General features: G+C 43.5%; 1 protein-coding gene across 1 annotated transcript; it reads left to right on the top strand.

Moving 5' to 3' along the window:
• Nucleotides 1–32: 32 nt before the first annotated feature.
• LOC306981045 (nephronectin-like) lies at nt 33–27999 on the top strand (the record flags this gene model as incomplete). The annotated part of the gene is made up of 12 exons (XM_079580591.1): nt 33–232; nt 3531–3631; nt 4431–4523; nt 9271–9390; nt 10733–10852; nt 11802–11936; nt 21525–21599; nt 21725–22507; nt 23369–23452; nt 25768–25866; nt 25928–26193; nt 27853–27999. Coding segments are annotated over 12 exons (2163 nt in total), but the record flags the coding sequence as incomplete, so codon positions are not given.

Here is a 27999-nt window from a genome sequence, read left to right as displayed (position 1 = left end):
GTCTCAACATCGACGCGTTTTCGTGACTTTCTTCCCGCGTCTCGACTCTTTTTCCGCGCTGCGTAAAGTCGCGTCATTGCGATGCCGCTGAGTCGCGGACGGCGCTGAACCGCTTCACCCCCCGGGGAGCTGCTGCTGCTGCTGAGAGCCGGCCGTGGAGCATGTTCCCCCGGCTGTGGCTGGCGCTGGTGCCCGTGTGGAGCGCCTGGAGCAGCGGACAGCGCTACGACAGGTACGCGCTGGTACGGAGGGAGGGGGGGCTTTTCACGGATTAAGCGGGATTTCAGGCGGTTTAGCTTCACGACTTTTTACGCACGAGTTGTTCCACATCTCCTTTGGGTAAAGTCAACGTTATTCAAATGATTTTACATTTTAAGTGTGTACGTTTTTATTTTAACCCCTTAACTCCCACCTGAACCGAGCACATTTTCTCCAGTTTGGCTTTACCCCAGTCCAAAAGCTTCTGGGAAAAAAGCTGCGAAAATAGCAACAAAACTAAAACGAAAACAATGATGGAAATGTGACAAAAAAGTGACGAAAAATTGATGAAAAAGTGGCAAAAACGTCACAAAAATGTCACAAGAACTTGACAAAAAAATGTCAAAAAAATGTGACAAAAATGTGATAAAAATGTGATAAAAATTTGACAAAAAATTACAAAAAAATTACAAAAAATTGACAAAATTTGACCAAAAAAATGACAAAAATGTGACAAAAAATGACAAAAATTTGACAAAATTTGACCAAAAAATAAAAAAAAATGAAAAAATTGACAAAAATTTGAAAAAAAAAGACAAAACATTGACAAAAAAGTTACGAAAAATTGATGAAAAAGTGGCAAAAATATCACAAAAATGTGACAAAAAATGACAAAAATGTAACAAAAATGAGTTGAATACCCAACAAAAAAATGATGGAAAAATAATCTGGTGACGTGAGGAAAAAGATCCTCTCGGTTCAGGCGGGAGTTAAGAGGTTAATGTCGTGTTTGGTTGGACTCAAAACTGCTCATTGGATACAGGTGTTGGAGAAAACAGGTATAATGTGCGTAATTCAAACGTTTTGGTTCAGTAACACATCATCTCTTTTATAACTTCACTGAAACCGAATTCTCACTTAAATTTATTGACGTTTTTGTGCGTTTTTTCCACAAACTCTGAATCTCCACATTGATTCTCTTTCTAAAGGCGAGACGCTGCCGGTAAAGAGGGAAACTATGTATATGTAGTGATTTCAATTTGAAACTTTTTGCTGTAGATGCTGATATAAATATAAGAAAAAAAGTATTGCAAGTTTTCTGCCATTTTAAGTTTTATGTAAAAAATAAGACGTATTTTCAGAAGGATTGTGGATATTGTTTAGTATTGAAACCCACCTGAACAGAGCACATTTTCTCCAGTTTATCATTAACCGAATCTAAAACCTTCTTGAAAAAAGCGTCCAAATAGAGACAAAAAACTAGATGAAGACGAGGATGAAAGCGCAAAAGAAAACGTAAAAAAGTGACAACAAAGCAAGTGGCAACAAAATGCAACAAAAAAATGCAACAAAAAAATGCAACAAAAAAGTAATATTAAAGCAATGGAAAAAGTGGCAAAAAATGACAACAAAAAAATCTAAAAAATCAGAAATATGATTAAAAAAATTAATAATAAAAAAATAATGAAAACAACACGGCAACAATGCACGGAAAAAGATCCAATTAGATCAGTTTTGTTGGTCTGGCTGTTCCACTTCCCAGTCAAGAAACTTTTAGACTTGGGTAAAGCCGAACTGGAGAAAATACACTTGGTTAAGGTGGGAGTTAAGAGGTTAATGGTCATTTTTGTAATTCATAAGTTTTATTTTTAAATACGTGGTAGAGTGACATCATCACAGTCTAGAACCTGGGCTGTGTCTGAAACCATCAAATTATCGCCTCTATGTCCTATAGCTCCTGACCTTTAACCTTTCATGGGGTCGACTGTTAGATCTATACAGTTAGTGAACTAGAGCTTCAGCGGCATTTTCCCAATTGGACCGTCCTTACCCAGGGGAAGAGGACGTGACATCACCAACAGCTGCCGTTCTTCTTCTTTAAGGTTATTGGCAGACTGCAGGCAAACAAAAGCACATGTCGCCCCCTACTGTACAGTGTCCAACAACAGCAACAAGACAGTTAAATAAAAGAAAATGCTAAAGTGGCTATGATAGTTAGCATTGAGGCTCCTCCCCCTAACTCCTTCCTAACTGACAGCCCAATTCGGAGGCTTCTTATCATGGCGGACGTCATGATCGACCTCTTACCAATCTGCTCGTTTCAGAAGGACCCTGGAAACAGTCGGAGTTGGTGAAAGAAATGTTTCCCCCGATCATTATGACTATGATTCACAAACCACATAATCCTTATTCCACTGACCAACATCAGGCTCATGTTTCGGAATATTGTCTCCACTTTTGGACGCCGTAGTTCAGGGGTAGGTAAGCTTGCTTGGCGGAAGCTGATTTTCTTCATTTTAAAAAGACCATGGGCTGGACCTGCCAATTTTAGCCTAAAGTAAAGCACCATTTTCTACAAATGCCAGCGTTGTCTGTACATGACTGTGGCCATGCCGTTAAACGACACCAGTCTGGTATCGGGAAAAAAAGTTTAGGTTCTTCTGATATCAAAAGCAGTTTTTCCTGTTTTTTTCCCCTTTTATTTTAAATTTCTTGCCCAATGTTTGCCCCATTTCACACAATCTTTCTTTCTTTCTTATTTTTCCCAATTGTTTTTCTTGTTTTCAGAATTGTTTTTCCTTCTTACTAGTTTTTCTAAATTGATTCCCTATTTTTTGCCCCTTTTTTTGTCCACATTTTAGCCACAAAATGATCCCCCATGTTTCACACATTTCCTGTCACTGGAGCTGAACGCGATATTGTAAATGTGCAGATCTTTCACACATTATTGTTCTGTTTTCTTGTTCTAGACGACACATATTTTAGTATAGATATTGGATAAAGTACCCTTCCCTATACACGACCTAATCGGGTGTTTTGTTTACAATTTTGAAAGATTTGACTGCACATTTTTAGAATATTCAACCAGGCTTTTGACCTCTGATTTGTGTTATAATGTCATCTTCAAAATCATTCAAAGAGTCTTGAGGGCCAGAGCTTCAATGCTGGAGTTGCTTTGCCCTGCCGTAGTTCACATGAGCTGGATGAACACGTGGATCCAGGGTGGCCTCGGCCTCGGGTTCTGTCTTCATTCCATTTAAGAAGCTCACGGGGGGAAGGTTGTAGAAGCTGAATGTAAATGTGGTTCAGTGTGTCCTGTGATGGGAAGACACTTCACCTGCAGGATGTGTTTAGGAGCGAGGCTCAGACAGTCAGACAGACAGTCAGTCAGACAGTCAGTCAGACAGTGAGGGGAAAGTATGCGGCTCGTCGTGTCGGGGCCTGACCTGCCGTGGAACGTGCCCCGGATCCTGAGCCGGTCCGGACTGGCCCCCGAGGAGCCGAAAACACGCAGCGTCTCCCTGACTCTAACCCCCCCGTCTGTGTCGCAGCTGGAGGGACCTGCAGGGGGCGCCGGCCGACGGCCTGTGTCGCTATGGCAACAGCGTGGAGTGCTGCTGGGGGTGGAGCCTGGAGCGCGGACGCTGCCGACGTAAGGCCTGTGGATCTTTAACAGCTTAACTATCGCCTGAACCGAGCACATTTTCTCCAGCTTTACCCCAATCCAAAAGCCTCTGGAAGAAAGGTGTGACAATAGCAACAAAACTGAGACGAAAACAAGGATGTAAATGTGAAAAAAGTGACAAAAAATTTACAAAAAAATGACAAAAAAATTTACAAAAAGGTGAGAAAAATTTATGAAAAATTTAGAAAAAATGGACGAAAAAAACCGAAAGATTTGACAAAAAAATGACAAAAAAATGACAAAAAAATGACAAAAAAATGACAAAAAAATTACAAAAAATTACAAAAAAGTGAGAAAAATTTGACGAAAAATTTAGAAAAAATTGACGAAAAAGTGATGAGAATTTGACACAAAAAAAATAATTTGACCAAAAAAAATTGACCAAAAATGTTTGAAAAATTTGACAAAAAAATTACAATAAATTTACAAAAAAAATACAAAAAGTGACAAAAAATTTACACAAAATTTACACAAAAAATTACAAAAAAATTACAAAAAGATTACAAAAATTACAAAAACTTGGCAAAAAGTCACGAAAATTTGACAAAAATGAGACAACTGCCCAACAAAAAAAGTGATGAAAAAAAATCTGATAATTTGAGGAAAAAGATCAATTCAGTTTTGTAGATCTTAGCTTTCAAATGAGGCGTTACACTGACCTACAGGATTTGGGTAAAGCTGAACTGGAGAAAATGCTCTCGGTTCAGGCGGGAGTTAAGAGGTTTGTATTAAAGGCTCTGTAACCGGTTCACGCGTGTCCTTCCAGCGGCGTGTCCTCACGGCTGTAAACACGGGGAGTGCGTGACCCCGGGGCGGTGCCAGTGCGAGCCGGGCTTCACCGGGAAGACATGCAACCAAGGTAAGTGACGAGATATAAGAAGAATAAGTCGTTTTAAAATGGCCACTGTAGGTTTTCTGCGACAAAATCGAGCCTGGTTTAACTTCTTAAGCCCCGCCTTACCTGAGCACCTTCTCTCCAGTTCAACTTTACTTTATGAATTAGATATTAAAGGGGATATTATGCTTTTTTCAGTCACACAGCACCAGTCTATATCACACTACAATGATGACAAACCTTCTGTTGGTCTGTAAATGCAGTAAATTAGAATAACTGCCTTGTATAAAATGTCTCTCTCAAAATGGCTGTAGTGAATGTCTTGAAATAGGCCTCTGTCTCTTTAAGAACCTCTGAGCCTTTAGACACGCCCCCTCCACACGCTGTCTGTGGCATCAGTGGGGAGGGGGTTCTGCTGAGGAGCAGTGGTCGGTTACTCGGCTGGTGACGAAAGCTCGGAGGCGTCTCCAGGAGGTGGGGGCGTTCCTAGGAGGACTCAGGCAAACCTATCCCTAAAATGGCCGCCATCAGAGTTTTCACAGATTACTCAAGGCATGTTTTTAATGAGGGAGTGACAGAATAACATGATGTAAAGCTTGAAGAAGTCCATTTTGCATAATACCCCCCCTTTAAAGAGAGAAAGGCCCTGAAATTACAATTTCCCAAATAAATCTATGGAGAAACACTAGTGAATAGTTTAATACATTATTGTGAAGATTAGGGATTTTTTTTCCAGGTTAAAGTTTATATAAAGGGACATTATGCAACTTTTTATGTGGAAAAATAAACCAGAGTCTGTGTGGATTTAACCAGAGCTAAATGTTGTTAGTGCTGCAGCGTCTGCAGAGTTTACAACATACAGGCTAACGTTGCTAACGTTGCTAATGTTGCTAACTAGCCGCTAACTCACGGCTAACAGTTCTGGAGATTCTTACTCCGTTTTATGCCCAGGGGTTTATTCATCTGAAAAACTAACCCAGCGACTAAAAAGTCCTCAGAAAATCCTAAATAAAGACACACAGCATGTTTATATTGCAGCAAAAATGAGCAAAAAAAATGAAAATGCTGAAGCTACTGGATAAGTTACTTTAAACACAAGAGAAAATCCACACGGAGCTGAAGTAAAGGAGAAAAGATCTGCAGTAATAAGTAACATCTCAATACTATTGTTACATAAAAATATATAAATGAATAAAGCACAAGCGCTGAGGAGCTTTAGGACACGAGCTGTTCTGTCTGTGATGGACTGAGTGATAAAAATAAAAAATGGCATCTGTTCAATTCTGATATAACTTCTCTTAAAGTGTCGCCGACTTTACTCAAGGAAATGTAAATGAGTAAATGAACTAAATACTAACTAATCTGCTGTGACAAAGTGCTGACGGAGCTGCTGAACCTGAAAACCTACAAAACAGCTGACCCTGGAGCGTTGTAGAGATCACAGTAAAGGGGCCATGCGGACCACTCACACAGCTGTGGGTCACTACAAGGTCAAATGCACACAAATATCAAAAGTTGCATAATGCAGCTTTAAGCCCTTAACTCCCACCTGAACCGAGCACATTTTCTCCAGTTTGGCTTTACCCCAATCCAAAAGCTTCTGGAAAAAAGGTGAGAAAATAGTAACAAAACTGAGACGAAAAACAATGATGGAAATGTGACAAAAAAGTGACGAAAAACTGATGAAAAAGTGGCAAAAATGTCACAAGAAATTTACAAAAATTGGCAAAAAAATTACAAAAAATTGATAAAAAATTGACAAAAAAATGTGACAAAAAATGACAAAAAAAAATTGAAGAAAAAATGACGAAAAAATGACCAAAATGTGACCAAAAATTACAAAAATGTGATAAAAAATGACAAAAAAATGACAAAAAAGTTACAAAAATGAGTTGAATACCCAACAAACAACGGTTACAAGTTATAATTAACTTCTTCCTACTTCCTTCGAGCAGCACTAATACCTCTCATGTTGTGAAAAATTCTGTATGTTATATGTTTACTATACCTGTCTGCATCTGTTCAAATAAACTAAACTAAACTGTCTCCCCTTAAATGTGTATGAAAACCTAAAATGACAGAAAACTTGTAAATCGTTTTTGTCTTGTATTGATGTCAGCCTCTACAGCAGAAGTCTCTACATTTACAGAGTTTCCCGGTTCAGCTGCAGCGTCTGGGCCTCAAAGGCAGACGACTCGTTTGTCCTGAGCTTCCGTGTAGATCCGTGTAAACAGAGTGGGAGGAGCTCGTCTGAAGCGCATTCCTGTGGCGTGTTTCACTGAGCGCCGAAACGCCCGGATCTGTTTTTAATCCGCTGATTACAGAGGAGGTGTCAGACTCACTTCCTCTGAGCAAACTCCCTCTGAGACCCCGACGTCGACCACAGCCCCCCAAGGCAGGACTTTAACCTCTCACCTTCACCGAGCACGCTTTCTACAGGCCGGCTTCACCCATTTGAAAGCTAAGACCCACTAGGCAGATTTCTTCTTCACTCTTTTTCATCCTTTTGATAAACAAGACCAGTCTGGTAAAATGAAAGCATCAAAAACAGGAACTGAGGGGAACAAAAGTTTTATCTTTATCCAAGTGTTGATGCTGTCGGTCCAGAGCTGTGGTTTCTCCAGTTTGGCATTACCCAAATCTACAATTAACCTCTTAACTCCCGCCTGAATCGAGAGGATCTCTTTCCTCACGTCATCAGATTTTTTTTCCAGCCTTTTTTTGTGGGTGTTCAACTCATTTTTGTAACTTTTTTGTCATTTTTTTGTCATTTTTTGTCATTTTTTTTGTCAAATTTTTATCACATTTTTGTCAAATTTTATCACATTTTTGTAATTATTTTGTCACATTTTGGTCAATTTTTTATCAACTTTTTGTCATTTTTTAAAATCCCATTTTTGTCATTTTTTTGTCCATTTTTGTCACATTTTGGTAATTTTTTGTCATTTTTTTGTCAATTTTTTGTCATTGTTTGTCATTTTTTGTCATTTTTTTTTGTCAAATTTTTATCACATTTTGGTCAATTTTTTATCACATTTTTGTCATTTTTTTTGTCATTTCTTTGGTCAATTTTTGGTCATTTTTTCATACATTTTTCGTCACTTTTTTGTCACATTTCCATCATTGTTTTCGTCTCAGTTTTGTTGCTATTTTCTCACAGCTTTTTTCCAGAAGCTTTTGGACTGGGGTAAAGCCAAACTGGAGAAAATGTGCTCGGTTCAGGTGGGAGTTAAGGGGTTAGAGTGTGATTTAAAAAAAAAGCATCAAAAAAGCACCAAAAACACGACTAAAGAGGGATGAAAAAGCCACCTGAGCTTAGACGAGTTGATCCGTACCTGTCTGGTCTTTGTGGGAGAGCTCAGTCGCTTCTAACTTCACCCCGTTTGGAGCCATAGGAACACACTGGGAGAGGCCAAATGCTAACAACATGTTTGGTCTTTTAGCGTGAATGAGCGCACACACAAAGACCAGACAGGTACACATCAACTCGTCTAAGCTCAGGTAAGAACATATCTCAGTATGGAAGAATGTGAACTGTTCCTTTAAGGCAGACGCTGCAGGTGAACAGGGAAACCAGATTTATGTTGTTTGTTTCCTCTGTCACTGTGAGTTTAACCTTTCGACCCGAGGAGCGAGTGTGAGGAGCTGTTTGGGTTTCGGAAACTTCACTCTGAGAATCAGTAACGGCGTCGACAGAAACGTTAGAGAAGCTGAAGTTAAACAATGTCAGAGTCGGTTTGTGACGGGACAAAGGCGTTTCATCCATGCTGTTAACCTCTTAACTCCCACCTGAACCGAGCACATTTTCTCCAGTTTGGCTTTACCCCAATCCAAAAGCTTGTGGAAAAAAGGTGAGAAAATAGCAACAAAACTGAGACGAAAACAATGATGGAAATGTGACAAAAAATGACAAAAAATTGACAAAAAATTGATTAAAAAAATGACAAAAAATTACAAAAATTGACGAAAAAATGACAAAAAATAATTTAAAAAATGATGAAAAATGGACGAAAAAATGACAAAAATGTGACAAAAAAATAATAGAAATTTATAAAAAATTGACGAAAAAATTACAAAAAATTGATAAAAAATTGACATAAAAATGACAAAAAAATGACAAAAAAATGACAAAAAAAATGACAAAAATGTGACAAAAAATGACAAAAAATTGACGAAAAAAAGACAAACATGTGACGAAAAAATGACCAAAAATGTATTTAAAAAATGACAAAAATGTGACAAAAAAATTACAAAAAATTGGCGAAAACGTGACAAAAAATTGACAACAAAATTTTAAAAAAATGACGAAAAATCGACCAAAAAATTACAAAAAATGTGACAAAAAAAATTACAAAAAATTGACACAAAAATAATTTAAAAATTGATAAAAAATTGATGAAAAAATTACAAAACATTGATTAAAAATTAATAAAAAAATGATGACAAAACGACAAAAAATTCACAAAGAATGACAAAAATGCGACAAAAAAATGACCAAAAAATTGACAAAAAAATTAAAAAAATTAATTAAAAAATTGATAAAAAATTGACGAAAAAATGACAAAAATGTGATAAAATGTTACAAAAAAGTTACAAAAATGAGTTGAACACCCAACAAAAAATGATGGAAAAAAAATCAGATGACATGAGAAAAAAGATCCTCTGGGTTCAGGCGGGAGTTAAGAGGTTAAAGTGGCGGGACAAAGGCGTTTCATTTCCTCCTGCTCGTTTCTCTCTCACGTTTTGATCCTGTTGATTCTGTTTTGGTCAGACCTGAACGAGTGCGGCCTGAAGCCCCGCCCCTGTAAGCACCGCTGCATGAACACGCCGGGCAGCTTCAAATGCTACTGCGCCGACGGCTTCGCACTGCAGCCCGACGGGACCTGCAAGAGTCAGTACACACACACACACACACACACACACACACACACACACACACACACACACACACACACACACACACACACACACACACACACACACACACACACACACACACACACACACACACACACACACACACACAATCTTATACTTCTATCTTAGTGAGGACACTCATAGACATAATGCATTACCCAGACCCTAACCTTAACCCAATTCTAACCCTAACCCTAAAACCACCCAAAATGTCCTCACTCTGTTGGTTAAAAACTCAAACTGGTCCTCATAATGTCATAAGTACAAGAACACGCACACACACACACACACACACACACACACACACACACACACACACAATCTTGTACTTCTATCTTAGTGAGAACACAAAATGTCCTCACTCTGTTGGTTAAAAACTCAAACTGTGTCATAAGTACAAGAACACACACACACAAGTCCACAGGGAACACACAGTCTGTTAACCCCTTAACTCCCACCTGAACCGAGCACATTTTCTCCAGTTTGGCTTTACCCCAATGCAAAAGCTTCTGGAAAAAAGCTGTGAAAATAGCAACAAAACTGAGACGAAAACAATGATGGAAATGTGTCAAAAAAGTGATGAAAACATTGATGAAAAAAGTGGCAAAAACGTCACAAAAATGTCACAAGAAATTGACAAAAAATTGTCGAAAAAATAACAAAAAATTGACAAAAAATTGACAAAATGTGACAAAAATGTGATAAAAATGTGACAAAAAAATGAAAGAAATGTGATAAACATTTGACAAAAATATGGACAAAAATTTAACAAAAAAATGATTAAAAATGACCAAAAAAATACAAAAAATTAATAAAAAATGTGACAAAAAAATGTGACAAAAAAATTTGACAAAATTTTGACAAAAAAATTGACGAAAAAATGACAAAAAAGTTACAAAAATGAGTTGAATGCCCAACAAAAAAATGATGGAGAAAAAAATCTGATGACGTGAGGAAAAAGATCCTCTCAGTTCAGGCGGGAGTTAAGAGGTTAAGGAATGAGAAGAGGAGACCGGTAAATACGACACCTTCAGCTCTGAGCCTGGTCCTGCAACTTTACAGGAATATATCGGCTACGAGAGAATATCGTAGTAGTAGTAGTAGAAGTAGTAGTATTTGAAATTTACAATATCAAGAAATGCGGAAACAAAGTGTCACAAGGATTTTTGTCAATATCGCCCGGGCCTGATCTGATCCACAGAAAGCAGAAACTTCTAAAGCAAAGTCAAATCTCACAAGGTCAATACGTTCATTCCTGAAAACATCTGGACCGAACGCCGCTTCTCTTTTCTAATCCTCTGCGTTTGACCTTTCAGACGCCCGCACCTGTCGCCATGCCAACTGTCAGTACGGCTGTGAGGTCATGAAGGGGGCGGTCCTCTGCACCTGCCCGTCGCCGGGGTTACGGCTCGGGCCGGACCGGCGCACCTGCGTCGGTGAGAAACTCGCTGTAAACTGAGGCTGTGTCCGAACGTCCACACTATCGCCTATATAGTCACTATATAGGGAATATATAGTGCTCACGCCATTTTGTAGGGGTGTCCGAATGTCCAGAGAGAAAAAATAGTCCTCTCGAAATTTCCCACAATGTATCTGGAAAAGTAGTGAGCATCCGATGGTCACTAAACGGGTCAATATAGACCACAATGCATTGCGAGAGTCTGAGAAGAGCCTGACAGAGACAGGTCTTTGAACTAAACACCACGACTGAAGTAAATCAGCTGTTTCAGTCGTGTGTTTGTGTTTCTCATGAATAAACGACCTAAATATAAACGGTAACGGTGAAAAGATGCTAACGTTAGCTGCTAACCTTTAGCTGGAGCTGTTAAATGACCGACAGCTTCCTCTCGAATAATCCAAGCCATTCATGTAAAATCCATGTGAAGTAAAAGCGAATCTGAGTCGTATTAATCCATAAATATTCCACTGACTCTGAGTTTGGTTTTTATCACAGAAATACTTTATTCCCGGAGTTTCGTGAACTTTTAGCAGATGTAGTCGCTCAATCTGCTGCCGCTTCAGACACCGGGCTCTGACCGACTTTCGGCGTCTCTGAGCTCACGCTGGGGAGTTTCTTTTTTTTTTTCTTTTTTTTGTGATGAGAGCAACGCCTGTAAAAGTGCCAACACAGTCGTTCTGTTTCATAAAATAAACGTTTGTAACAATAAATAAATTCAGAAAAAACAGAATCAGAAATATCTGCAGTCGCTGCGCCTGACGTCACGCAGCTCTGAGAAAGTAGTGTCTTGTGTCCGAATCACAACAGAATCAGTGACTATATAGTGCGGGCGTATGCAGTGAATGAGGGTTAGGGATAGTGTGGACATTCGGACACAGCCTGAGACGATGAGTCGACTCGTGCTCGTGTTTGTTTCTCCGTCTCAGACGTGAACGAGTGCGTGGAGCTGAAGGGGGCGTGTCCTCGCCACAGGAAGTGCCTCAACACCTTCGGGAGCTTCGTTTGCAAATGTCACCTCGGATTCAGACTCAGCCTCGTCAACGGGCGATACAGCTGCATCGGTCAGTCCCAAACCCTCACAGAACTGTTCTCTGAGGGACTCACACACTCACAGAACTGCTCTCTGAGGGACACACACTCACAGAACTGCTCTCTCAGGGACACACACACTCACAGAACTGCTCTCTGAGGGACACACACTCACAGAACTGTTCTCTGAGGGACACACACTCACAGAACTGTTCTCTGAGGGACACACACACTCACAGAACTGCTCTCTGAGGGACACACACACTCACAGAACTGCTCTCTGAGGGACACACACACTCACAGAACTGTTCTCTGAGGGACACACACTCACAGAACTGCTCTCTGAGGGACACACACACTCACAGAACTGTTCTTAGAGTGACACACACTCACAGAACTGCTCTCTGAGGGACACACACACTCACAGAACTGCTCTCTGAGGGACACACACTCACAGAACTGTTCTTAGAGTGACACACACTCACAGAACTGCTCTCTGAGGGACACACACACTCACAGAACTGCTCTCTGAGGGACACACACTCACAGAACTGCTCTCTGAGGGACACACACTCACAGAACTGCTCTCTGAGGGACACACACTCACAGAACTGTTCTCTGAAGGACACACACACTCACAGAACTGTTCTCTGAGGGACACACACACTCACAGAACTGTTCTCTGAGGGACACACACTCACAGAACTGTTCTCTGAGGGACACACACTCACAGAACTGCTCTCTGAGGGACACACACACTCACAGAACTGTTCTCTGACGGACACACACTCACAGAACTGCTCTCTGAGGGACACACACACTCACAGAACTGTTCTCTGAGGGACACACACACTCACAGAACTGTTCTCTGAGGGACACACACTCAGAGAACTGTTCTCTTAGGGACACACACACTCACAGAACTGTTCTCTGACGGACACACACACTCACAGAACTGTTCTCTGAGGGACACACACACACACAGATCTGTTCTCTGAGGGACACACACACTCACAGAACTGCTCTCTGAGGGACACACACTCACAGAACTGCTCTTAGAGGGACACACACTCACAGAACTGTTCTCTGAGGGACACACACACTCACAGAACTGCTCTCTGAGGGACACACACACTCACAGAACTGTTCTCTTAGGGACACACACACTCACAGAACTGTTCTCTGAGGGACACACACACTCACAGAACTGTTCTCTTAGGGACACACACACTCACAGAACTGTTCTCTGACGGACACACACACTCACAGAACTGTTCTCTGAGGGACACACACACTCACAGAACTGTTCTCTGAGGGACACACACACTCACAGAACTGTTCTCTGACGGACACACACACTCACAGAACTGTTCTCTGAGGGACACACACTCACAGAACTGCTCTCTGATGGACACACACTCACAGAACTGCTCTCTGAGGGACACACACTCTCACAGAACTGCTCTCTGATGGACACACACACTCACATAACTGTTCTCTGAGGGACACACACTCACAGAACTGTTCTCTGAGGGACACACACTCACAGAACTGTTCTCTGAGGGACACACACTCTCACAGAACTGTTCTCTGAGGGACACACACTCACAGAACTGTTCTCTGAGGGACACACACTTACAGAACTGTTCTCTGAGGGACACACACTCAGAACTGTTCTCTGAGGGACACACACACACACAGAACTGTTCTCTGAGGGACACACACTCAGAACTGTTCTCTGAGGGACACACACTCAGAACTGTTCTCTGAGGGACACACACTCACAGAACTGTTCTCTGAGGGACACACACTCACAGAACTGTTCTCTGAGGGACACACACTTACAGAACTGTTCTCTGAGGGACACACACTCAGAACTGTTCTCTGAGGGACACACACACACACAGAACTGTTCTCTGAGGGACACACACTCAGAACTGTTCTCTGAGGGACACACACTTACAGAACTGTTCTCTGAGGGACACACACTCAGAACTGTTCTCTGAGGGACACACACTCACAGAACTGTTCTCTGAGTGACACACACTCACAGAACTGTTCTCTGAGGGACACACACACTCACAGAACTGTTCTCTGAGTGACACACACTCACAGAACTGTTCTCTGAGGGACACACACTCACAGAACTGTTCTCTGAGTGACACACACTCACAGAACTGCTCTCTGAGGGACACAAACTCACAGAACTGTTCTCTGAGGGACACACACACTCACAGAACTGCTCTCTGAGGGACACAAACTCACAGAACTGCTCTTAGAGGGACACACACTCACAGAACTGTTCTCTGAGGGACACACACTCACAGAACTGTTCTCTGAGGGACACACACACTCACAGAACTGTTCTCTTAGGGACACACACACTCACAGAACTGTTCTCTGAGGGACACACACTCACAGAACTGTTCTCTGACGGACACACACACTCACAGAACTGTTCTCTGAGGGACACACACACTCACAGAACTGTTCTCTGACGGACACACACACTCACAGAACTGTTCTCTGAGGGACACACACTCACAGAACTGCTCTCTGATGGACACACACTCACAGAACTGTTCTCTGAGGGACACACACTCTCACAGAACTGCTCTCTGAGGGACACACACTCTCACAGAACTGTTCTCTGAGGGACACACACTCACAGAACTGTTCTCTGAGGGACACACACTTACAGAACTGTTCTCTGAGGGACACACACTCAGAACTGTTCTCTGAGGGACACACACACTCACAGATCTGCTCTCTGAGGGACACACACACTCACAGAACTGCTCTCTGAGGGACACACACTCACAGAACTGTTCTCTGAGGGACACACTCTCACAGAACTGTTCTCTGAGGGACACACACTCACAGAACTGCTCTCTGAGGGACACACACACTCACAGAACTGTTCTCTGAGGGACACACACTCACAGAACTGTTCTCTGAGGGACACACACACTCACAGAACTGCTCTCTGAGGGACACACACACTCACAGAACTGCTCTCTGAGGGACACACACACTCACAGAACTGTTCTCTGAGGGACACACACACTCACAGAACTGTTCTCTGAGGGACACACACACTCACAGAACTGTTCTCTGAGGGACACACACACTCACAGAACTGCTCTCTGAGGGACACACACACTCACAGAACTGTTCTCTGAGTGACACACACACTCACAGAACTGCTCTCTGAGGGACACACACACTCACAGAACTGTTCTCTGAGGGACACACACTCACAGAACTGCTCTCTGAGGGACACACACACTCACAGAACTGCTCTCTGAGGGACACACACTCACAGAACTGCTCTCTGAGGGACACACACACTCACAGAACTGTTCTCTGAGGGACACACACTCACTGAACTGTTCTCTGAGGGACACACACACTCACAGAACTGTTCTCTGAGTGACACACACACTCACAGAACTGTTCTCTGAGGGACACACACTCACAGAACTGTTCTCTGAGGGACACACACTCACAGATCTGCTCTCTGAGGGACACACACACTCACAGAACTGTTCTCTGAGGGACACACACTCACAGAACTGTTCTCTGAGGGACACACACACTCACAGAACTGCTCTCTGAGGGACACACACTCACAGAACTGCTCTCTGAGGGACACACACACTCACAGAACTGTTCTCTGAGGGACACACACTCACAGAACTGTTCTCTGAGGGACACACACTCACAGAACTGTTCTCTGAGGGACACACACTCACAGAACTGCTCTCTGAGGGACACACACACTCACAGAACTGTTCTCTGAGGGACACACACACTCACAAAACTGCTCTCTGAGGGACACACACACTCACAGAACTGTTCTCTGAGGGACACACACACTCACAGAACTGCTCTCTGAGGGACACACACACTCACAGAACTGTTCTCTGAGGGACACACACACTCACAGAACTGTTCTCTGAGGGACACACACTCACAGAACTGTTCTCTGAGGGACACACACACTCACAGAACTGTTCTCTGAGGGACACACACTCACAGAACTGCTCTCTGAGGGACACACACACTCACAGAACTGTTCTCTGAGGGACACACACACTCACAGAACTGTTCTCTGAGGGACACACACTCACAGAACTGTTCTCTGAGGGACACACACACTCACAGAACTGTTCTCTGAGGGACACACACTCACAGAACTGTTCTCTGAGGGACACACACTCACAGAACTGTTCTCTGAGGGACACACACTCACAGAACTGCTCTCTGAGGGACACACACACTCACAGAACTGCTCTCTGAGGGACACACACACTCACAGAACTGTTCTCTGAGGGACACACACTCACAGAACTGCTCTCTGAGGGACACACACACTCACAGAACTGCTCTCTGAGGGACACACACACTCACAGAACTGTTCTCTGAGGGACACACACTCACAGAACTGTTCTCTGAAGGACACACACACTCACAGAACTGTTCTCTGAGAGACACACACTCACAGAACTGTTCTCTGAGGGACACACACTCACAGAACTGTTCTCTGAGAGACACACACACTCACAGAACTGTTCTCTGAGGGACACACACACTCACAGAACTGTTCTCTGAGGGACACACACACTCACAGAACTGCTCTCTGAGAGAAACACACACTCACAGAACTGTTCTCTGAGGGACACACACTCACAGAACTGTTCTCTGAGGGACACACACACTCACAGAACTGCTCTCTGAGAGACACACACACTCACAGAACTGTTCTCTGAGAGACACACACTCACAGAACTGCTCTCTGAGGGACACACACTCACAGAACTGTTCTCTGAGGGACACACACTCACAGAACTGTTCTCTGACGGACACACACTCACTGAACTGCTCTCTGAGGGACACACACTCACAGAACTGCTCTCTGAGGGACACACACACTCACAGAACTGTTCTCTGAGGGACACACACTCACAGAACTGTTCTCTGACGGACACACACACTCACAGAACTGTTCTCTGAGACACACACACTCACAGAACTGTTCTCTGAGGGACACACACTCACTGAACTGCTCTCTGAGACACACACACTCACAGAACTGTTCTCTGAGAGACACACACACTCACAGAACTGTTCTCTGAGGGACACACACACTCACAGAACTGTTCTCTGAGGGACACACACTCACAGAACTGCTCTCTGAGAGACACACACACTCACAGAACTGTTCTCTGAGGGACACACACACTCACAGAACTGTTCTCTGACGGACACACACTCACTGAACTGCTCTCTGAGGGACACACACTCACAGAACTGTTCTCTGAGGGACACACACACTCACAGAACTGTTCTCTGAGGGACACACTCACAGAACTGTTCTCTGAGGGACACACACTCACAGAACTGTTCTCTGACGGACACACACTCACTGAACTGTTCTCTGAGGGACACACACTCACAGAACTGTTCTCTGAGGGACACACACACTCACAGAACTGTTCTCTGAGGGACACACACTCACAGAACTGTTCTCTGACGGACACACACTCACTGAACTGCTCTCTGAGGGACACACACTCACAGAACTGCTCTCTGAGGGACACACACACTCACAGAACTGTTCTCTGAGGGACACACACTCACAGAACTGTTCTCTGACGGACACACACTCACTGAACTGCTCTCTGAGGGACACACACACACACAGAACTGTTCTCTGAGGGACACACACTCACAGAACTGTTCTCTGACGGACACACACTCACTGAACTGCTCTCTGAGGGACACACACTCACAGAACTGCTCTCTGAGGGACACACACACTCACAGAACTGTTCTCTGAGGGACACACACTCACAGAACTGTTCTCTGACGGACACACACTCACAGAACTGCTCTCTGACGGACACACACTCACAGAACTGTTCTCTGAGGGACACACACTCACAGAACTGTTCTCTGAGGGACACACACACTCACAGAACTGTTCTCTCAGGGACACACACTCACAGAACTGCTCTCTGAGGGACACACACTCACAGAACTGTTCTCTCAGGGACACACACACTCACAGAACTGTTCTCTGAGGGACACACACTCACAGAACTGTTCTCTCAGGGACACACACACTCACAGAACTGTTCTCTGAGGGACACACACTCACAGAACTGTTCTCTGAGGGACTCACACTCACAGAACGGTTCTCTGAGGGACACACACACTCACAGAACTGTTCTCTGAGGGACACACACACTCACAGAACTGTTCTCTGAGGGACACACACACTCACAGAACTGTTCTCTGAGGGACACACACTCACAGAACTGTTCTCTGAGGGACACACACACTCACAGAACTGTTCTCTGAGGGACACACACTCACAGAACTGTTCTCTGAGGGACTCACACTCACAGAACGGTTCTCTGAGGGACACACACACTCACAGAACTGTTCTCTGAGGGACACACACTCACAGAACTGTTCTCTGAGGGACACACACTCACAGAACTGTTCTCTGAGGGACACACACTCACAGAACTGCTCTCTGAGGGACACACACACTCACAGAACTGTTCTCTGAGGGACACACACACTCACAGAACTGCTCTCTGAGGGACACACACTCACAGAACTGTTCTCTGAGGGACTCACACTCACAGAACTGCTCTCTGAGGGACACACACTCACAGAACTGTTCTCTGAGGGACTCACACACACTCACAGAACTGTTCTCTGAGGGACACACACACTCACAGAACTGCTCTCTGAGGGACACACACACTCACAGAACTGTTCTCTGAGGGACACACACACTCACAGAACTGCTCTCTGAGGGACAGACACTCACAGAACTGTTCTCTGAGGGACACACACTCACAGAACTGTTCTCTGAGGGACACACACTCACAGAACTGCTCTCTGAGGGACACACACTCACAGATCTGCTCTCTGAGGGACACACACTCACAGATCTGTTCTCTGAGGGACACACACTCACAGAACTGTTCTCTGAGGGACACACACTCACAGAACTGCTCTCTGAGGGACACACACTCACAGATCTGTTCTCTGAGGGACACACACACTCACAGAACTGTTCTCTGAGGGACACACACTCACAGATCTGTTCTCTGAGGGACACACACTCACAGAACTGCTCTCTGAGGGACTCACACTCACACAGAACTGTTCTCTGAGGGACACACACTCACAGAACTGTTCTCTGAGGGACACACACACTCACAGAACTGCTCTCTGAGGGACACACACTCACAGAACTGTTCTCTGAGGGACACACACACTCACAGAACTGCTCTCTGAGGGACACACACACTCACAGAACTGTTCTCTGAGGGACACACACACTCACAGAACTGCTCTCTGAGGGACACACACTCACAGAACTGTTCTCTGAGGGACACACACACTCACAGAACTGCTCTCTGAGGGACACACACACTCACAGAACTGCTCTCTGAGGGACACACACTCACAGAACTGCTCTCTGAGGGACACACACACACAGAACTGCTCTCTGAGGGACACACACACTCACAGAACTGCTCTCTGAGTGACACACAGTCACAGAACTGCTCTCTGAGGGACACACACTCACAGAACTGCTCTCTGAGGGACACACACACTCACAGAACTGTTCTCTGAGGGACACACACACTCACAGAACTGCTCTCTGAGGGACACACACACTCACAGAACTGTTCTCTGAGGGACACACACACTCACAGAACTGCTCTCTGAGGGACACACACTCACAGATCTGTTCTCTGAGGGACACACACTCACAGAACTGTTCTCTGAGGGACACACACACTCACAGAACTGTTCTCTGAGGGACACACACTCACAGAACTGTTCTCTGAGGGACACACACTCACAGAACTGCTCTCTGAGGGACACACACTCACAGAACTGTTCTCTGAGGGACACACACACTCACAGAACTGTTCTCTGAGGGACACACACTCACAGAACTGCTCTCTGAGGGACACACACTCACAGAACTGCTCTCTGAGGGACTCACACACTCACAGAACTGCTCTCTGAGGGACACACACTCACAGAACTGCTCTCTGAGGGACACACACTCACAGAACTGCTCTCTGAGGGACTCACACACTCACAGAACTGCTCTCTGAGGGACACACACTCACAGAACTGTTCTCTGAGGGACACACACACTCACAGAACTGTTCTCTGAGGGACACACACTCACACAGAACTGCTCTCTGAGGGACACACACTCACAGAACTGCTCTCTGAGGGACACACACTCACAGAACTGCTCTCTGAGGGACACACACTCACAGAACTGTTCTCTGAGTGACACACACTCACAGAACTGTTCTCTGAGGGACTCACACACTCACAGAACTGCTCTCTGAGGGACACACACTCACAGAACTGCTCTCTGAGGGACACACACACTCACAGAACTGTTCTCTGAGGGACACACACACTCACAGAACTGCTCTCTGAGGGACACACACACTCACAGAACTGTTCTCTGAGGGACACACACACTCACAGAACTGTTCTCTGAGGGACACACACACTCACAGAACTGTTCTCTGAGGGACACACACACTCACAGAACTGCTCTCTGAGGGACACACACTCACAGAACTGCTCTCTGAGGGACACACACTCACAGAACTGCTCTCTGAGGGACACACACTCACAGAACTGCTCTCTGAGGGACTCACACTCACAGAACTGTTCTCTGAGGGACACACACTCACAGAACTGCTCTCTGAGGGACACACACTCACAGAACTGCTCTCTGAGGGACACACACACTCACAGAACTGCTCTCTGAGGGACACACACACTCACAGAACTGCTCTCTGAGGGACACACACACTCACAGAACTGCTCTCTGAGGGACACACACTCACAGAACTGCTCTCTGAGGGACACACACTCACAGAACTGCTCTCTGAGGGACACACACTCACAGAACTGCTCTCTGAGGGACTCACACTCACAGAACTGTTCTCTGAGGGACACACACTCACAGAACTGCTCTCTGAGGGACACACACTCACAGAACTGCTCTCTGAGGGACACACACACTCACAGAACTGCTCTCTGAGGGACACACACACTCACAGAACTGCTCTCTGAGGGACACACACACACACAGAACTGTTCTCTGAGGGACACACACTCACAGAACTGTTCTCTGAGGGACACACACACACAGAACTGCTCTCTTAGGGACACACACACTCACAGAACTGTTCTCTGAGGGACACACACACTCACAGAACTGTTCTCTGAGGGACACACACTCACAGAACTGCTCTCTGAGGGACACACACACTCACAGAACTGCTCTCTGAGGGACACACACACTCACAGAACTGTTCTCTGATGGACACACACTCACAGAACTGCTCTCTGAGGGACACACACTCACAGAACTGTTCTCTGAGGGACACACACTCACAGAACTGCTCTCTGAGGGACACACACTCACAGAACTGTTCTCTGAGGGACACACACACTCACAGAACTGCACTCTGAGGGACACACACTCACAGAACTGGGAGAACTTCCGGTTTGCTCATCACTTCTCCTAAAGTATTTGTCCTGAGCAGATAAGGACTCCAGGCCCTTCTGTTCCCTGAATCCCGACGCTCCAAAGTGCAGGTGCAGAGACGGACGCTGCAAAGGTACAAGTACAAGTACATATTGAAGTACAAAGTAACTCATGATATTTCTGGGTTCACAACACAAAGTACTTTTTACTACGTGGTAACATTTATACTCACAAAACTGACTGATATTTTCTTTGCAGATGTTCCCAAAGTCAAGGTGGAGCCGCAAACGCCTAAAACTACTACTACTACTACTACTACTACTACTACTACTCTGGCGACTACTACACCCACAACTACCATTACAATCCCTACAACTACTGCTACTTCTACTACCACCACACCGACAACTACTACTACAACTACACCTGTCCCCACTACTACTACTGCAACTACCACTACTTCTACTGCTGCGACTACAACTCCACTTCCTACTACTACTACTACTACTACTACTACTACTACAACTACACCTGTCCCTACTACTACTACAACTACACCTGTCCCTACTACTACAACTATCACTACTGCTATTGCTACAACTCCACTTCCTACTACAACTACTACTACTACACTTGCAACCACGACAACAACACCTATTCCCTCTACTACTACTACTACTACAACTCCAGCGACTACTACTACAACTCCCATTCCTACTACTACTACTACTACTACTCCAGCAACTACTACTCCAGCACCTACTACTACAACTCCAGCCGCCACAACAAACCCACCGACTACTTCAACTACTGCTGTTACTACTATGCAAACTACTACAACCGCAGTTACAACGCCCATTCCTACTACTACTACTACTACTACTACTACTACTACTGCAACCACAGAACAGGAAACTACCACAATAAGACGAACGGCGGCTCCGACGACTCTTATTTTGAAAAGCACAGCTCCGTCCACGACGACAGTGAACAATCGCATCAACAAAGACGTGACGCATCGACAGAGAGGAGACGTCCACAGTAAGAATAACATCGATTCTGCAAAGTATCGCGATATTCTGAGGCACGATACGATACTTTACATGTTCATATCGATACTTTACAGGCACTTTAACCTTTTCTCCAGTTTGGCTTTATGACAAAAATGACAAAAATGACAAAAAATTTACAAAAAATTTACAAAAAATGTACAAAAAATGTACAAAAAAATGACAAAAAAAATTGACAAAAAATGACAAAAAAATGACAAAAATGTAATAAAAATGTGACAAAAAAATGACGGAAAAATGACGGAAAAATGACCAAAAAAATGATAAAAAAAATGACAAAAATGTAATAAAAAATGGACAAAAAATGGACAAAAAAATGGACAAAAGAATGGACAAAAATTGACGGAAAAATGACCAAAAAAAATGAAAAATGTAATAAAAAATTACTAAAATTTGACAAAAAATTGACAAAAAAATGACAAAAAAATTGACAAAAAAATTGACTAAAATGACCAAAAAAAAGACAAAAATGTAATACAAAAATGTAATACAAATGTGACAAAAAACTGACAAAAAATTTACAAAAAATTTACAAGAAATTTACAAAAAATGACAGGAAAATGACCAAAAAGTTGAATGAGTTGAGTACCCAACAAAAAAATGATGGAAAAAAAATCTGATGACGTGAGGAAAAAGATCCTCTCGGTTCAGGCGGGAGTTAAGAGGTTAACAATAGTGATATATCGTTTGTTATTTTGTGCAATATGTATCGATTATCGTATCTCGAGGTTATCGATATCAGGAGACATGTATCGTGTCGTGACTCAGATGTTCCCAGATGTTTCCAGCCCTCCTCTCTCCTGCATCTCCCTCTTCTGCCTTTATCCTGCAGTCCCTCGTCATCCCGGTCAGAACCCGGTTTGGGAGTTCGATATCGAATTGGGAAACACGGCGGACGAGGCCAAAGACGACGCAGGTAAACGACCATGACGCCGTATTCAAGCTCAACTTAAACAGAATCAAATAATAAACATTTTTCAAGATGTTCACAAGTGGAGGACATGAGGAGGAATAAAAATCCAGAGAGAGTTTTGCAGCATCTCAAAGGGAATTATTAGAATCTCTGTCCAAAAGTTTGTTTTTTTTTACGTTTATTACAAAATCTCGTGGAGACAAAAACAGCAAAAAACAGGCAAGGCAAATAAAATAAAATAAGAGTAAAATAAAATAAGGCATTGTTCTCAGATAAGTAACAAGGTGTTTCAGCAGCATTGCAAATTGCTTCCACAGTTTGATTGGATCTTTTTGCAAAATTCAAGGAGGATAAAAACATACACAATTCATTTCCAAAAGTATCTTTGATGACTAAAGACATCAGGCATTTTGTCGGGATTTCCACAGTAAAACTACATTAAATTACAAACACATGTACTGAAAGTGATGAGGAATATCACTCTCGTGCGGGTTTTGAGTTACATCAATAGGAGTTTTGATAATCCCTTTCCAAAAGTCGCATATGTGGCCTTTAAAGGGGGGGTATTATGCAAAAGGACTCTTTCAAGCTTTCCATCATGTTATTCTGTCATTCCCTCATTAAAAACATGCCTGAAGTGTTGCCTTGGCACATTCACGTATTTTTGAGTAATCTGTAAAAACTCTGATGGCGGCCATTTTAGGGATAGCTCTGCCTGAGTCCTCCTAGGAACGCCCCCACCTCCTGGAGACGCCTCCGAGCTTTCGTCACCAGCCGAGTAACCAACCACTGCTCCTCAGCAGAACCCCCTCCCCACTGATGCCACAGACAGCGTGTGGAGGGGGCGTGTCGGAAAGGCTCAGAGGTTCTTAAAGAGACAGAGGCCTATTTCAAGACATTCACTACAGCCATTTTGAGAGAGACATTTTATTCAAGGCAGTTATTCTAATTTACTGCATTTACAGACCAACAGAAGGTTTGGTCATCATTGTAGTGTGATATAGACTGGTGCTATGTAGGGCCGTCACGGTATGAAAATTTTACCTCACGGTTATTGTGACCAAAATTATCACGGTTTTCGGTATTATCGCGGTATTTTATTTAATGTGTGTTAATATGTTCAGAAAGCATTGATAGTCCTGCACAAACTGAAATAGTTTCAATAAAGTTTAACAGTGCTTGTTACATAAAAAAATACAGACAAAGCCTTATCACATCAAAGTAAAGGAACTATAACGATGTGTTGTTGATGTTTCGAGGGTAATACATGTACTGTTTATACTGTCAGAAACGAAGAAGAAGAATATTGTTGAACAAGATAAACCGTCTATATCAGACACGGCTCATGCTGGCGGTGGCGCTGCAGCCGCACTATGGGGAGACTCGTTACATTCTCCCTCAACCCAAAGTCCCACATCAGCATTTCAGCTAAAACGCTAACGTTAACTTACTGCTATAGAGCTGTGGGAGACGCTAACGTTAGCTTACTGCTATAGAGCTGTGGGAGACGCAAACGTTAGCTTACTGCTATAGAGCTGTGGGAGACGCAAACGTTAGCTTACTGCTATAGAGCTGTGGAGACGCTAACGTTAGCTTACTGCTATAGAGCTGAGACGGTCACGCTAACGTTAGCTTCCTGCTATAGATGGAGACGGTCACGCAGGAGAGTCAGAGGTTCGAAGTCTTGCTGCATTTGGAGACACTTTTTCCTGCACGTTCCACAAACAGGAAAACTGTCTCTATCAACTGTCCTTCAGCTTCTTAAAATACACAAACATGTCCAGACTTCAGGCTCGGTCTCTGAGGCTGATCCTGCTCTGTCGTGTCGGACATGATTCCAGCTTTGAGAAAGTTTTGTTTTGCTTCAGCAGAGGAGACGGCGGCTCATGAGGCTCACTTTGCCTAAACCGCGGGCGCCGTAATCCACCGCGGTAAAATATTTTTTCAAGAACAAGACGGTAATTATTATTGTCAACATTTTTACCGGGATTTACCGCTACACCGGTAACCGTGACATCCCTAGTGCTATGTGACTGAAAAAAGCAGAATACCCCCTCTTTAAAGACCCGTATAGTCGTCATCAGTGGCATAATTAACTTAGATTTTCCTCAGGATTTCAAAGTAAAGGTGTTTCAGATTACGTAATAATAAAGTGAGATTATTAGAGATCATGTGACGCTGAGACCTCTCACTCCTCTCACTCCTCTCACTCCTCTCACTCCTCTCACTCCTCTCACTCCTCTCACTCCTCTCACTCCTCTCACTCCTCTCACTCCTCTCACTCCTCTCACTCCTCTCACTCCTCTCACTCCTCTCAGATGTCGGGGGACTCGAGTGTTCGTTCGACCGAGGTCTGTGTGACTGGATTTCGGAGCGAGAGGGCGACGTGCACTGGGAGACCACCGCCGGACCACGAGGTACCACCGACTCACGCCCTGTTGAAAAGTCCAAAGGTTTGACTCTCTTCACGTCCTCCAGGTGAGCGTTACCTGTCCGTCCCGCCCCTGAAGCCGGGTCAGCGCCCGCTCAGAGGGGCCCGCCTCTCCGTCCCCGTGGCCCCGCCCCTGAGCGCGGCCCCGCTCTGCTTCTCCTTCTCCCATTGGCTGACGGGGCACCAGGTGGGCGTGGTCCAGGTGTTCCTGCGGAGGGCGCGGGACCACAGGTACGGGGCGGCCGTGTGGAGCAGGACGGGCGCGCACGGCTGGAGACTCACTCAGGTCACGCTGGACCGGGACGTGGACCGGGTCAGAACCTGCTTTACTTAGTACTTACTTAGTACTTACTTACTTATTACTTCACTTATTACTTCACTTATTACTTTACTATTACTTTCTCATTACTTCACTTATTACTTTCTCATTACTTACTTAGTACTTTCTCATTACTTCACTTACTACTTATTCATTACTTCACTTATTGCTTTCTCATTACTTCACTTATTACTTATTCATTACTTACTTAGTACTTTCTCATTACTTCACTTACTACTTATTCATTACTTCACTTATTACTTTCTCATTACTTCACTTATTGCTTTCTCATTACTTCACTTATTACTTATTCATTACTTACTTAGTACTTTCTCATTACTTCAATTACTACTTATTCATTACTTCACTTATTACTTTCTCATTACTTCACTTATTGCTTTCTCATTACTTCACTTATTACTTATTCATTACTTATTACTTATTCATGACTTCAATTATTACTTCACTTACTACTTTCTCATTACTTCACTTATTACTTTCTCATTACTTACTTATTACTTATTATTCAATACTTTACATCAGGGGTCGGCAAGTTTGATAGACTCGCGACCCACTGAAAAAGGTTCCGCGACCCACTTTTGGGTCCCGACCCACCAGTTGAGAATCCCTGTTTCACAAGTGTGATATTCTCCCTGGGTATTTTTAAAATACTGCATGTTTAGAGTCCTGTTAAAGGAATCTGATCTCTTATTTGCATAATAATATTTCATCAATCATCTTGAGGGCCGGAGGTTCTGTGCTGGAGGGCCGGATTTGGCCCGCGGGCCTGACGTTGCCTGCTTTACATAATACTTCTTTACTTATTACTTAGAAGTAACTCTGGTTGTAAATAATACTTATCATTTTATTTCAGCTGAGCAGTATTTTAACCCCTTAACTCCCACCTGAACCGAGCACATTTTCTCCAGTTTGGCTTTACCCCAATCCAAAAGCTTCTGGAAAAACTGTGAAAATAGCAACAAAACTGAGACGAAAAAAGTGATGGAAATGTGACAAAAAAAGTGACGAAAAATTGATGAAAAAGAGGCAAAAATGTCACAAAAATGTCACAAGAAATTGACAAAAAATTGACGAAAAAATGACAAAAATGTGATGAAAGTTTGACAAAAAAATAACAAAAAATGACGAAAAAATAACAAAAATGTGCCAAAAAAGTTACAAAAATGTTATCACTCATTCAAATCTTGTTTTGTCCCTATTTTGAGTTATTTATTTATTTTAAGCTTTTATATTTGGGAAAGGTCAAAAAAATGTAAAATGTGCTCGGTTAAAGTGATAGTCTGTAAGTTTAAATATATCACAAATTTAATAGATTATAGATTATATATAGATTATAGATTGTTACATAATAATATTTTTTTCTAAAGTCCCTCCCTTCGCTGATTTCAGCAACTAATCAGAATCTGCAGGACACCACTTTGACCAATGAGACGAGCTCTTCCTGTGAACCGGCCTGTCAGGTCCAATCAGGAGAGAAGGGGGAGGAGCTTGATGTTCCTGCGCTACTCAGGCCTTTACTTTCAGATTTCACTCTTCAAACTTACAGACTATCACTTTAAGGCGGGGGTTAAGACTAGGAATAATTGTGTAAACTTTAAAACCTGGACATTGACGTTTATTTTTCTGGTCCAGATTTTGCTGAAGGCCGAGCGGAGGAGGGGCCACCGCGGACAGATCGCCGTCGACAACCTCCGACTCCGACCGGGGCCGTGCCGATGACATCACACCGACGCAGGCCTCTGATTGGACGACGCGTTTTATTTATGCTTCCTTATTTAA

The sequence above is a fragment of the Gobius niger genome (genome assembly GCF_951799975.1).
Source record: "Gobius niger genome assembly, chromosome: 21".
In the NCBI taxonomy this organism is placed as follows: domain Eukaryota; kingdom Metazoa; phylum Chordata; class Actinopteri; order Gobiiformes; family Gobiidae; genus Gobius; species Gobius niger.
The sequence above is the reverse complement of the archived record's forward strand: the minus strand, read 5'-3'. Positions and strand labels throughout refer to the sequence as shown.